The sequence below is a fragment of the Leptonychotes weddellii genome, chromosome 5, assembly GCF_054177405.1.
Source record: "Leptonychotes weddellii isolate Sample4059 chromosome 5, ASM5417740v2, whole genome shotgun sequence".
NCBI classification, from domain to species: Eukaryota; Metazoa; Chordata; class Mammalia; order Carnivora; family Phocidae; genus Leptonychotes; species Leptonychotes weddellii.
The window spans coordinates 24,525,435-24,537,367 of record NC_138373.1 but is presented as its reverse complement, the minus strand read 5'-3'; the positions used below and the strand labels follow the sequence as shown (position 1 = coordinate 24,537,367).

The window sequence follows — 11,933 nt, the reverse complement described above, 5'->3', positions numbered from 1 at the left end:
GGTCTTTAAGAGCTGTTTAGTGTTGGAATTAAAAAAATGGCACTTCATGAAGAAGCAATTCACCCCAACATTCAAGTGTCTTCTAGGTCCTTTCAGATTCTTGCAAGGGGGTGGGGGGCGGGCGTCACGGTGGTCTTAGGGGAAGGGCTTCACCGTGGAATCGGTGAAAGAAGTCTTTTCCAAATGGGCTTACTGGAAAAGCATGCCAGGCAGTAACCAAAAACAAGGTAGCCTGCAAAATGGATTTCTCTCATGGGAAGAGAGATCGGAGGGATTATCTCAGGTTTCTAACCAGAGGTGTTTGTGGTTACTGTATTTGCCCCACATGTGATTATACACTGGAACTCGGCTGGAAACCTCGGAGGGCCCTAACCATGAGGCGGGCAGGCAGTACAGAGAGACACCTGCCAGGGCTGCAGGATAAGTCAGAAGGGCCCCGAGAATGTCAGATTACTTCACTCTCCCCAACAGCTGGATTTTCAGAAGGGGTGAGAAGTTGGGGGAACCCAACTTGAAAAGAGGACAGGACTAGTCGGACTGGCTTCTCACCCCTCCCCTCAGACACACAGCACTTGGAAGACTCAAATTAGATGCTTGCTTTGTAAAGTTTATTGACAACTGTTTGGTCCCAACACACAAAACAGCACTTGAATCACAAAAAAAGTGTTCAAAAAAAGTAGACAGTTAAGAAAAACATCTCTTCCCCCAAGCCCGATCCGAAACAAACAGTGCAAGATGGGAAAGGGGGTTATGGTGATAACTTTTTGTCTTTTTTCTTTAAACAGATATATCTAATCTGGTACATCTTTCCACCCAGAAAGAATTTCTTTGACTTAATTCTCATACATCATTTCGTCACATCATTTAATTAAGCCTCTGGATAAAAAAATAGATAGCAATCAGACTGGCCATTGTGGAGTACATCACGGACACAACGAGCTCACGCTGTTATTTCTTTTCTTTTCTTCCAACAGTGACGGTTAGTTACACACACGTCCCAGACTGGCTGGCGACTCCAGCGAACGGTTGGGTTTGACCACACTCCCATGACAGCGTGCACCCGCAGGCTCTTCTTTGACGGTTGCCCAAAGAAACTGATCTGAGACTGTTCCTCATGACTTGTAATGGTACCTCTGACGTTTTTAAAGTCAATCCCGCCCTAGGTGAGCAAAACTAAAGTCCAAGAGTGCAAACTCAGCCTTAAGAAGTCTCAGAATAAGGCAACTGAGGTTCTCGACACCAACCTTCTCACACTGGTTAAAAGCTTCTTAAAAAAAAAAAATTGCACATCTGCATTTGACTTCCTGCCGTACTATGTCTGTAGGAGAAATGCCTTCATTCGGAGAGGCTTCGCAGAGGGCCATACTGCTTGCAAGCTTTTCCAGGGTTGTTCCATCTCGACTGGGGGCCATGTGTGGAGAACTGGGAACCACTGGCTTCATCTTAAAGATTTTGGGGAACAAAAACCTGACTTGTAAAAATCTCTCTGGAGCCCTTGTTTTGTGGCATTTTATCAAAATGCTGGCTATGAAATCAGAGCCCATTTTCTGGCTTTCTAGAAATTACAAAATATAAACATTTTCCCCAAAAGAAACCATCTCAGTAGTGGAAGACCTTATGCCAACAGGTTCTTTCTGCTCTATGAATGAATCCGCCTTTTTGCCCAACAAATACAACCCATTGTAAATGTCAGGTTTCTCCAAGAGGGGTGAGAGACCACCTGTCACCGGATGCCTCCGCCACCTCGAGGCGAAGGTCATTCCACAGGGCAGTGCTCCCTCAAAGGCTGGCTTTTCCCAAATGCCAACATCAGACACCACAAAAAAACCAAACATGCTTCCAACAGCGAGAAGTAACAGTAAAAGCAGACACTATTAAAAGACACTGAGCCCCCCCCCCCACCCACACACTCACACATAAAGCTTCCCAGCTACCAAAACCAGGTTTAAAATTACAAATATAAGGTTAAGATGATCAACCTTGGCCTTCACACGTAGAGATTGAATTTCTGTCTCTTCCTAGAGGAAAGAGTATCGATATCACTCCTGTTAAAGCACCTCGCCCCTCAGCTCTGATTTGTAATTTATGCATTTCATGCATATTTTAGAAAATCAGACTCTCTTCCCAACACTGCCGCTCGACACACAATACTGTGTGCTGGAATTCAAATGCTGACTTTAAATTCATGACACCAAGACCATCTCCTTTTCCTTAACCTAATCCATATCACACTGGAACGTAACATAAAAGGGAAGCTTAAAACATCCTCAACTTTCTAGAAAGCTCCCACATGGCACCCCGAAGCGGAAACAGTGTTAAAAAAATTTGTGATGAAGCCACATTTGTCAACTACAGACATAGTTCAATAAAACAAACAAGGCACGCTTACAAGTCACATGGAAGCCAGGAAGCTTCATATCCAGCCCGAAAATACATTCTCCCCGCCTCACCTGCCCTTCTGCTTCCGTATGGGAACGCGCAGGGCCGCGGAGCAGGCTCTGCGGTATCACACACCATGCACTTGATTCGTACTGTCTGGAAACACCAGTAAGCAAAGGCTGAGAGGCTACCTTATGCTACGTGTAAGATTCTACCACGGATGTGGCTTTAATGGCAGTAAAACCACTCCCTTCTAGCTGAGGTCTCACTGCTTTCTCCTTACGGAACACCATTACATTTCAGAATAATTAAGAAAAATTTGGTAAGCTGTATTAAGGATTCCTTAACAGATGCCAGGAGGTTTTTGGGGTTTTTGTTGTTGTTGTTTTTTTGGTTTGTTTTTCCAAATAATTAGAGGAGGAGAAAAAGAAACACTTCAGCTCTAAAGCTGTGTTCAATGTAAAAGAAACCAAACGTTATGGGATACATCTGAAGATGAACTGGCTTCTAGGGGGTTTGCATTCAAACGGAAAAGGCTGTGTTTTTCGAACCCACTTTTGTGTGCAGAATCAGACAGTGTTTCCCCATCCTAATTCTATGTTCAAAACGCGAGTCAAAGCTTGGTTATAGGTGCAAAGGAAAAATTGGCTGCCAATTTTACTCTATTTTTGGGTTGCTTTTTGGCTGGGCTTTCCACGGGGTCCTTGCTGGGCAGTGACTCTGAGGTTTCTGAGGAGGGGCAGGGAGGCACTGGGACAGCTGCTGAGATGCCAGAGAAGCTGGAGTCCAAGGCTGGGCTGTTGTTCTTTACTGGTACTGGAATTTCAATTTTCTCTTCTTGGTTTAAAATCATAATTTCTGTAAACACCAAAAAGCAAACACATTCAGTTCTAGGACCTGCAAGACGTGTGGGGTTTTTAGTTTCTCCCTCGTATCATCTCAAAAAATATTTTTAAAAATCACCCACCAAACATCACGCCCATGCTGCAATTTACATATCAGCTATGTGGCCAACACGTCATGTGAGTCAGATATTTAGAAATAAATGGCGCCTCAGCTCTCTCTCCCTGGGATTACAGTTTTAGGAAGCTTCACTTTGGGCTATAACTCAACAGGCAACAGTGCAGAAGCATTTTTTCCCCAGTTTGGATTCTCTGCCCATTCACTGTGTCAGGTTGTTAAAGACCCACGAGCCTCATGGGACCTAACGACTTTCCCACGAGGAGGGGTCTCAGTGTCAGGAAGCCCCAGCGCATTCCGCTGACGGAGGGCTGTGTCCTGCGTGGATCTAAGGCGGACAGAGACAGGGAGAGAAGTGCACAGAGGCAGTGAAACACAGCCATTTTTCCTGCAGTGTTTACAGGCTGCTCTTTCTCTGGCCGAGCCCTGAGTACTGGGCCTGCTGCAGGCGAAATGCACCAAAGCCGCAACCCCACGGGCGCACTGCTATCCGTCTCGCGCCGGCTCCCGCCGTGCCTCCTAGAGGGGCACACTCCTGCTTCTTTCACACGTTACTCTTCCAGTGGCAGGTTTCCCTACCTCCTACTCTCCCGATAAACAGCCTCAGTTCTTTCACTGGGCAACACGAGGCTGTCCCTGGCTTCCCCCTGGCAACAGTAAGTGGAGTGGAGAAGAACCCATTATGGCAGATGAAGGCGACAGAGAAGGTGCCTCGACAGAGCAGATGGGCCACCTCTCCGGAGGTCAGGTGATACAGCAAGACAAGGAGCCTGGGGTTCAAATCTCAGCTCGGCCACTTCCAGTCCGGCAGCCTGGGGCCAGCGTGGTCGCTGGTGGCAGGCCAAGCTGTGCCCTCCATCGCCTGCCCTGCAGGGCTGCGGTGAGATGAGGTGTGAGTGTGCCTGGGAGCCCAAGTGCGGGGCCGGCACCAGGCGGTGCTCGCCGCAGCCAGTTTCGCATCCCTCCTCAGCTCCCCGTGCAGGGTCCGGAGCTCAAGTCACAGATGGCCCTCCCTCCCCTGCTCATACCCCTCACGAGGCCCCGACCTGGAGCCATCATTCACCTCTAGGCCGGCCCAGAGCTGCCATGCACGCACGTGGGGTACCGGGTGTGCCCACGAGCTGCTGCACCTTTATGCAGGCAGGCAACACAAGCCCGGGAAGCCCTCCACACACGCCTCTGTGGGCTTCACGGCCCAGCTGAGTCATCCCTCCAGACCTGCCGTTGTTCCCGGGCTGGAGGCTCCCCAAGCCAACCCGGGCTGTGAACCCAGCTTTGCAGGAAAACTGACTGGAAGAGAGTGTCCTGAATAATCGGCGCAGGTATACTTGTGCCTGAAAATATAGTTTCTCCCCACCTCCGTCAAACTTTTCCCTTACCGGCATCGTGCTTTGATTTTTTAACCCAGAGAGAAAACCCCCGCGACCACAGTGCATCCTACCAGAAGGCTCTTGAGGGTGTTCCTCAAACTGAATGAGATCAGCAGATTGGAGGATGACAGGATCTGGTCTCAGCTGAGGGGACGGCAGGCACGAAGGGACGGGTGCACACAGAAGGTCCACAGGGGAGTCGTTGGTCAGGCGGAGAAGCTCCTGCTCTATCTGGTGGGGCCCTAGACAGAGAAGGCAGGTCGGGGCTCGACTCAGGACAGCAGTCTATCACAAGTCTGTGCCTGAGGCTGTCTCAGCCTTCAAGATGAAAAAGGCCAGGAAGTACTCAAGAACTCAAGGTTAACAACAACAACAACAACAAAAAAGCCGTTAACAGAAAGGTCTGGATCACTCTTTGGTAAATGAAATGCCACAAGCCAGGATCTCCTGATTTGTGTTCTCAGGAACAGCAATGCCCCAAGGGGCAGAAGCCAAAAAAAAAAAATGTTTCCACAATCAGCATCCAAAGAGGGGAAATAAGTCCTTGGAAGGGGTATAAAGTAGTTAAAATGAGTAAAAGCTCTGAATCCTAAGACATGGGCCCCAGTTCTATCACTCCCTCACTAAATGATCCTGGTTAAGCTCTTTAACCTCCTGGAACTTGGGTCCCTCATTCGGAGACGGGAGGTAACTTCCCTGTAGGCTGTGCTGACAGCTGAGGGCGGGAGCTCCATTCCCATGCTTTATAAAACGTGAAATGTGTCCTCCACATACAGGCCACAGTAACACTTCCAATTAGTGATTACAGAGTCATACAAAGATAAAAGTCTCATATGCAGCAATGGATTCAAAAGTCTTTCAATAAAGTTACAAATTGCTACAGAGCTCAAATTAGTCGATTTCTATCTACAAAGGAGGCTCCACATAAAATCTGAGTGGATTGATGTTGTTTTGCATATTATTTATGCATTATTACCAAGTCTCTCCCAGGGAGGCCCTGTGACAAAGACTCTCTCCATCCAACTTGAGCCTGGCCCTTTTGTGTCCTCTTCTCCACTAGGCCTTGACCTTGGCCTTCTGTGTCTATCCGGTCCTTACCAAACCCAGTCTTAGGCATCTTGGGAAGTCAGTTCTTCGAGTACTCCCCACCTCTGCTCTCTGACCAAGGCCCTCAATCCTCCACCCCTGATGTCTTCCACTGGGTGATATGCCCCCCACCTCTCCCCTCGCTCTGCTCCTTGATGAAAACATCCCCGTTCATCCTTGTACTCAGAGTTGACTTCCATCTCCCTCCCTGTGTGCAGCAGAGTTGACCCTATTGCAATAGTCTTAAAATACTGCTTAACAAATGTCAGAAAAACTTTTTCCTCTGAAGTCTGAACTGGGCTGACATATTGTCATTACAGGGGTGTCAACATCCTTCAAGAACCTGAACCAGGAACCATAAAATGCTATGAAATGCAGGCTCATTTTTCTGTTACCAACCGAACACCAGACTGCTTTGGAGAATACATGAAGATGGCCCACTGTGGTCCTTGCCCCCGCCCACTCCCAGCCCACACCCCACCAGTTCTTCGAGAATTTCGCAAGCTTGGCTGTCTTGTGCCTTGCTTACCATCGCTGCCTGCTTCAAGTTCAAGTTCCACGGCTGTGCGAGATTCGGGCACCTCCGAGAAGCACTCTGTGGCCAAGGGCTGGTTTTCAGGATGGGTGGGGGCAAGCCCGAGTGAACTCAAACGACCTGGGGGACCAAGAGCAGCCGTCAGAAGGAAAAGTCAGTGAGAGAACCGGGATTTCTGAAGCAGGGAGGGGATGGGTGCTTACTTACTTTTCATGTCATTTTTTAACACTACAATTCTCTTATGACCATGTCCTTTTATCCAGACCACCTGCACACAAGACATACTACTGGTTAAGCAGTGGAAAAGGAGGGGAAATAAACCCTAAATCCAGGAAGAATGGGACCTGTTGCACTGACCTAAATATATTAGAAGTTAGAAACTAATGCCAAGGAAAATTTTTCTATACTTTCTTTAGCTTCTAAAGTAATAGAAGCTGGCAGAGACACGCCTCTTACAAGAAGACGTGTAGTCTAAAAATGGTGAGACTCAGCTTTAAAAATATTCTTTAGGGCTCTCAGAAAGACCATCTCCCCAACACAAGTTCTGGTCTGTTAAAGGAGACAGTTCTCACACAAGAGTCCTTCCTATTTTCTCCAGAAACTAAATATACCCTAAGAGAACTAATGGGGACCTTCCAGACCCCTCAAACTAAGCTCCTGGTCCTAATCCTGAAACAGAGTCCTCTCTTCAACTCCTCAGCCAAGCAAGAGTGGGAGCAGAGGCCCCTGGCTCCCAGCACTCCCCCACATGCGTCTGCACTGAGTCCCAATCTCAGCCTCCCTGGGTCCTTCACTGTCTCTTGCATTACTTTCAAGAGGGTTCGGTCTCGTTATCACTCTCACCTGGGCTCCGGCCATGGCAAAGGTCCTCACCAAGCTCCCTCCACCCCTCCTGCTACTCTGGACACAGCAGTGACACTGGTGCTTTTCACACACAAACCTGAGGCTCCCCACTTCTCTCCTCCAGGTCCTTCTGCTCACCCGGAGGAGCAAGGCCCTCTTTAAGTGAGCTCTCATTGCACTGGTAGGTCCCTGCCTGGTTTTTAATGCCCTCAACGTTCCACACTACTTGTCACTGCTTTGCATCTGCTTATGCAATCTCCTCTGCCCAGACTGTCCCCTCTTCGTCACATGGTTCATGTCTATAAATCCCTGACATCTCGGCTCTGGAACAAACCTCGAGCCTGGGCATGGGCCCTGCCCGTGGCCCTCCTCAGGGTACCCATGGAGGGCTGCGCTGACCACACTGCCTCGTCACCTGCCAGGTGCCCTGACTGTCCATCACCTGACACCTTTCTGAGGAAGGGGCTACAACTTACTCACCTGGCATATACGGATTTAATAAAGGCTTGCACAACCAAGCAGAAACGCTAGAATCATTCCTTTAATGCCAACAGTACATTTTTCAAAATGCCTGCCATTTCATTAGCCTGGCAGCATTTCATGACTGTGTTCAGGAGAGTGAGCCTGGGGCTCTCCAGGAAGATACTCTCCAAGAACCTCCGAGAATACCCACCTGAGGGATTGCTCCCAAGAGCTCTTCCACACTACTGTAGCCATAGGTCTTGGGTTGCAGTGTTTCTCCGACATACTTGGTATAGGCCATGGAAAACTCATGGAGAAAAAGCTGCTGGTAGTGGTAAGTATGAAGTAAAGACCGCACGTTCTTGGCAAATAAATATAGGTTCGTGAGCCTCACACACTCCTCTGTCTTATCATTAGTGAAAACCTGGTTCAAGAGAAAAACATAGCATTAGAGACTTCCAGAGTGGGACGCCTGGGTGGCTCAGTTGGTTAAGTGTCTGCCTTCGGCTTGGGTCATGATCCCAGGGTCCTGGGATCAAGCCCCATGTCTGGCTCCCTGCTCAGCGGGGAGCCTGCTTCTCCCTCTGCGCCCCCCCGCTTGTGCGCACGCACTTGCTAACAAAATCTTAAAAAAGAAAAAAAGAAAGAAACTTCCATGGGGCGCCTGGGTGGCTCAGTCGTTAAGCGTCTGCCTTCGGCTCAGATCATGGTCCCAGGGTCCTGGGATCGAGCCCCACATCGGGCTCCCTGCTCAGCAGGAAGCCTGCTTCTCCCTCTTCCACTCCCCCTGCTTGTGTTCCGTCTCTCGCTGTCTCTGTCTGTCAAATAAATAAATAAAATCTAAAAAAAAAAAAAACTTCCAGTGACTAGCCTTGCCCCCCCCGCCCCGCCCCCTCCAGGGAGTCTGGGCCTTCAGCTGAGAGTGAAAAGGCGCCAAGTCAACTTGAAAATGGGCACTAAGCTTGGGAGGAGGGGGCTCTCATTCAAGGATCTCCTCCCACAGAAAGTGCTACCTTAGAGCAAACTTCAATTCTATCTGTGCATCTAAGATGGCAAAGGTCTGGGGAAATAGCATTGTCAGAAAGGAAGGGAACTGGCCGATATGGGGTCTCAAACAAAAGGAGACAGTGAGGCGGGGAGACAAATCCCCAGAGTGAGAGGACTGCATCAGACAGCAGGGACTGAGGCCAATGAACCCCCTAGCCCAAAGTGGGGATCCAAGGAACTCTGTGCTGCAGGATGACCACATTAGTCTTCTTTAAGGGAAGAAACCCCGAAGTTCTTCTGTCCTCAAGTAAACAAATTTCTTTACCATAAACCTTTCCAGAGTCTTTAATGTGCACTGACAATCTCCAAGGGAAGGAATATTTCCCAACCCAAGCTGGCCATGGAAAAGCCTTTTGTCTTGGATCATCCATTTACGCTACCTAGAACCACTGTTCACCTTAAAGATAATTAACAGAGCTCTGAAAATGTTGGATGTGATATTGTGAGGACAAACCAGAGCTGGACAGTAGTTAGTGGGAAAAATAGTTTTTATTCAAGAACTACTGCAGAACCATGAGAGACGATGGACTCTGAAAAACAAACTGAGGGTTCTAGAGGGGAGGGGGGTGGGAGGATGGGTTAGCCTGGTGATGGCTATTGAGGAGGGCACATTCTGCATGGAGCACTGGGTGTTATACACAAACAATGAATCATGGAACACTACATCTAAAACTAATGATGTAATGTATGGGGATTAACATAAGAATATTAAAAAAAAAAAAAAGAACTACTGCAATAAAAGGAAAGGAAAGAACCTCAGTGCAGAATTGGGCTCCATTCTGAATACAACGAAGAAAAGTGAAGATTTATAGCTAAGGAGGGAGGGGGTATTTGTGGATGGAAAATTACCAAGACATCCAAGGTTGCAGTCTAGTGTAGAAGGCGGCTCCCAAGCGCCTGGCCCGAGTTTGGCCAAGGAGAGAGCTTCTGTCAGTATCTCTGAATTATTTATCAATCACATGGTTATATGGTAACAATGGGATAGCACTCTTTCCACCTTGCTAGACTTTACTGGTTAATACCCTACTTAGAATCATGGTCTTTTGGGGGACTGTATTAGTTAGGTTTTTGGTGTTACAGTTGCTTTGGCTTCATAAAATCAAGTGGTGAGGTTTTTTGTTTTTGTTGTCTTTTTGTTTTGTTTTTAATATGGCCTAGAATGGTTTTTAGGAAGTTGGGAGTAATTCTTTTCTTTTTTTTTAACTTTTTTTTTAAGATTTTATTTATTTATTCATGAGAGACAGAGAGAGAGAGAGAGAGAGAGAGAGAGAGAGAGAGGCAGAGGCAGAGGGAGAAGCAGGCTCCCCATGGAGCAGGGAGCCCGACGCGGGACTCTATCCCAGGACCCTGGGATCATGACCCGAGCCGAAGGCAGACGCTTAACCGACTGAGCCACCCAGGTTGTCCCTGGGAGTAATTCTTTAAAGCTAGTTAAAAATCCAACTGTTAACAACCTATCTGGCCTGGTGTCTTTTTCACTGGTAAAATTTCAATGATCTTACAGCCTCTCTTGTGGTAACTGGTCTAATTTTTTTAAAAAGATTTTATTTATTTATTTGACAGAGAGAGAGAGCACAAGCAGGTGGAACGGCAGGCAGAGGGGGAGGGAGAAGCAGGCTCCCTGCTGAGCAAGGAGCTCGACGCGGGACTTGATCCCAGGACCCTGAGATCATGACCTAAGCCAAAGGCAGATGCTTAACTGACTGAGCCACAGGCACCCCAACTGGTCTAATTTTTAACTTCTTGGGTCAATTTTGATAACTTGGCCAGGGGAGGGGGGCTAATTTACATCTGTAATATTCTCCTATGATTCTTTTCATCTTAAGTGCTATTCTTAAAAGAGTACTCGGGTCACCAGCCTTCCCTTCTGACCAGTGTCTGACTGATGACAGCCCCCCTCCCTGCCCCCACACCATCCATCTTGTCAGAAAGTGCTAACAGTAGCAAACTGCAGCCTGGTGTAGCATGAAAACACCCCAGCTCAGGACTCAGGAGGCCGCGGCTTCCCTCTTAGCTGGGCACTCATTTGGGCAAGGTGCCTGCAACCCTGCTCTGACTCGGTTTGTTCAAGTACAAAATGACAGACTGGTCCCTTCCCACTCTACACCCTCTAACCCAGACCGTCAGGTGCCCAGGAACAGTCCAGCAGATCTCAGTAAGATGGCTCTACAGAACCGTTAGCACTCGTACCTCCACTAAGTAGGGCAGACTCTTCAGAAGTTCAGTCAAGGTCATGAATCCATATTCACAGGGGTTGAGGGGAGCACTGTGAGTAGTTTCATAATGTCTCTTGAGCTCATCCACAGAAAGGTGGGAGGCTCCTTCCCAAGACATCAGCAACACCAGTAGCTGGGCAGTGAGGGCGCGCAGGGACTTGCGGTTGATCAGCTGAATCTGTTTGCCCGACTCCATGTCAGCAATCTGGGGGAACAAGAGTCCCAGAGTTTCCCAACTCAAGAGCGGCACACTGGGCCACGGCCACCTGACTCAGCTACTATCCTTCGGGCTAGGGAGACCAATAGAGGGAAAACCTCTACTTCCTTCTCTTACTCGTAAGTGAGTGCGTGAGTTTGTTTTCAGCTGCCGTGGGACACCAGAGTGGGAGCTGTACCCTCCCTTTCTGCTGGTCCACAATCAGACAGCCATCGATACCAGCCCTCTCTTAGGGCACTCATTCCACTCCCCTATGGAAGGAGGGAAGACTGGCCGGCCGACATCCAGGGGCCCAAGACCCTGAACTGAAGGTTTCTGCGCTCAAGGCGGGAGTTTGGACTGCAGGTGACGGTCCACAGGGCTGCTCTGCAGACTGACTCACCCCACCTTTGTGTCCCAGAGTAGACTGAAGGCCCACTCTGACTAAAGGCACCCGCACTCCTCTAGTCCATCATCACTAGCCAGCAAGTGGGTATTTTCCTATTTGACTACATGTCTCTCCCTCGCTTCTCGAGGAGATACAGGGTTGGAGTGATGAAGTGCACTGGAAGGGGGACCTTCTGGAAAAGACACAGGTTAGCAATGGGAGACCAAAGAGCATGTGAAGAAACAGGCACGTGCTAACCAAGAGCTGCAGGCCTTGGGCAGAGGAACAAGTCTGTGAACTGAGCCGCCACCGGACTTAAAACAGGCAGAGCTTCAGTATGCGCGTGCTTAGGTGCTGGTACGCAAACCAAGTTTACTGTTACAGAACTGCCCCGTCTGGTTTCCCAGCCAAGACTACAGGTCTCAGTGCCTCAGTAAGGGCTGGGTAATCA

At 48.7% G+C, this 11,933-nt stretch overlaps 1 protein-coding gene across 13 annotated transcripts in view; it reads right to left on the bottom strand.

Moving 5' to 3' along the window:
• The window catches only part of MARF1 (meiosis regulator and mRNA stability factor 1), a 43,890-nt gene that overhangs the window by 3,890 nt on the left and 28,067 nt on the right, over nt 1-11,933 (bottom strand). For 11 of the 13 annotated variants that reach the window (XM_031018971.2, XM_006728643.3, XM_031018983.2 and 8 more), the window contains 6 exons: nt 10,873-11,103; nt 7,847-8,059; nt 6,538-6,598; nt 6,325-6,450; nt 4,781-4,951; nt 587-3,237 (listed from right to left, as the gene is read on the bottom strand). In XM_031018971.2, coding sequence (XP_030874831.1) covers nt 2,993-3,237; nt 4,781-4,951; nt 6,325-6,450; nt 6,538-6,598; nt 7,847-8,059; nt 10,873-11,103 — 1,047 coding nt within the window. In that variant the 3' untranslated portion in view covers nt 587-2,992. Of the gene's footprint in view, nt 1-586; nt 3,238-4,780; nt 4,952-6,324; nt 6,451-6,537; nt 6,599-7,846; nt 8,060-8,081; nt 8,454-10,872; nt 11,104-11,933 lie in introns of those variants that run through there. The other 2 variants (XM_031018986.2, XM_081819970.1) reach the window with 2 other exon arrangements.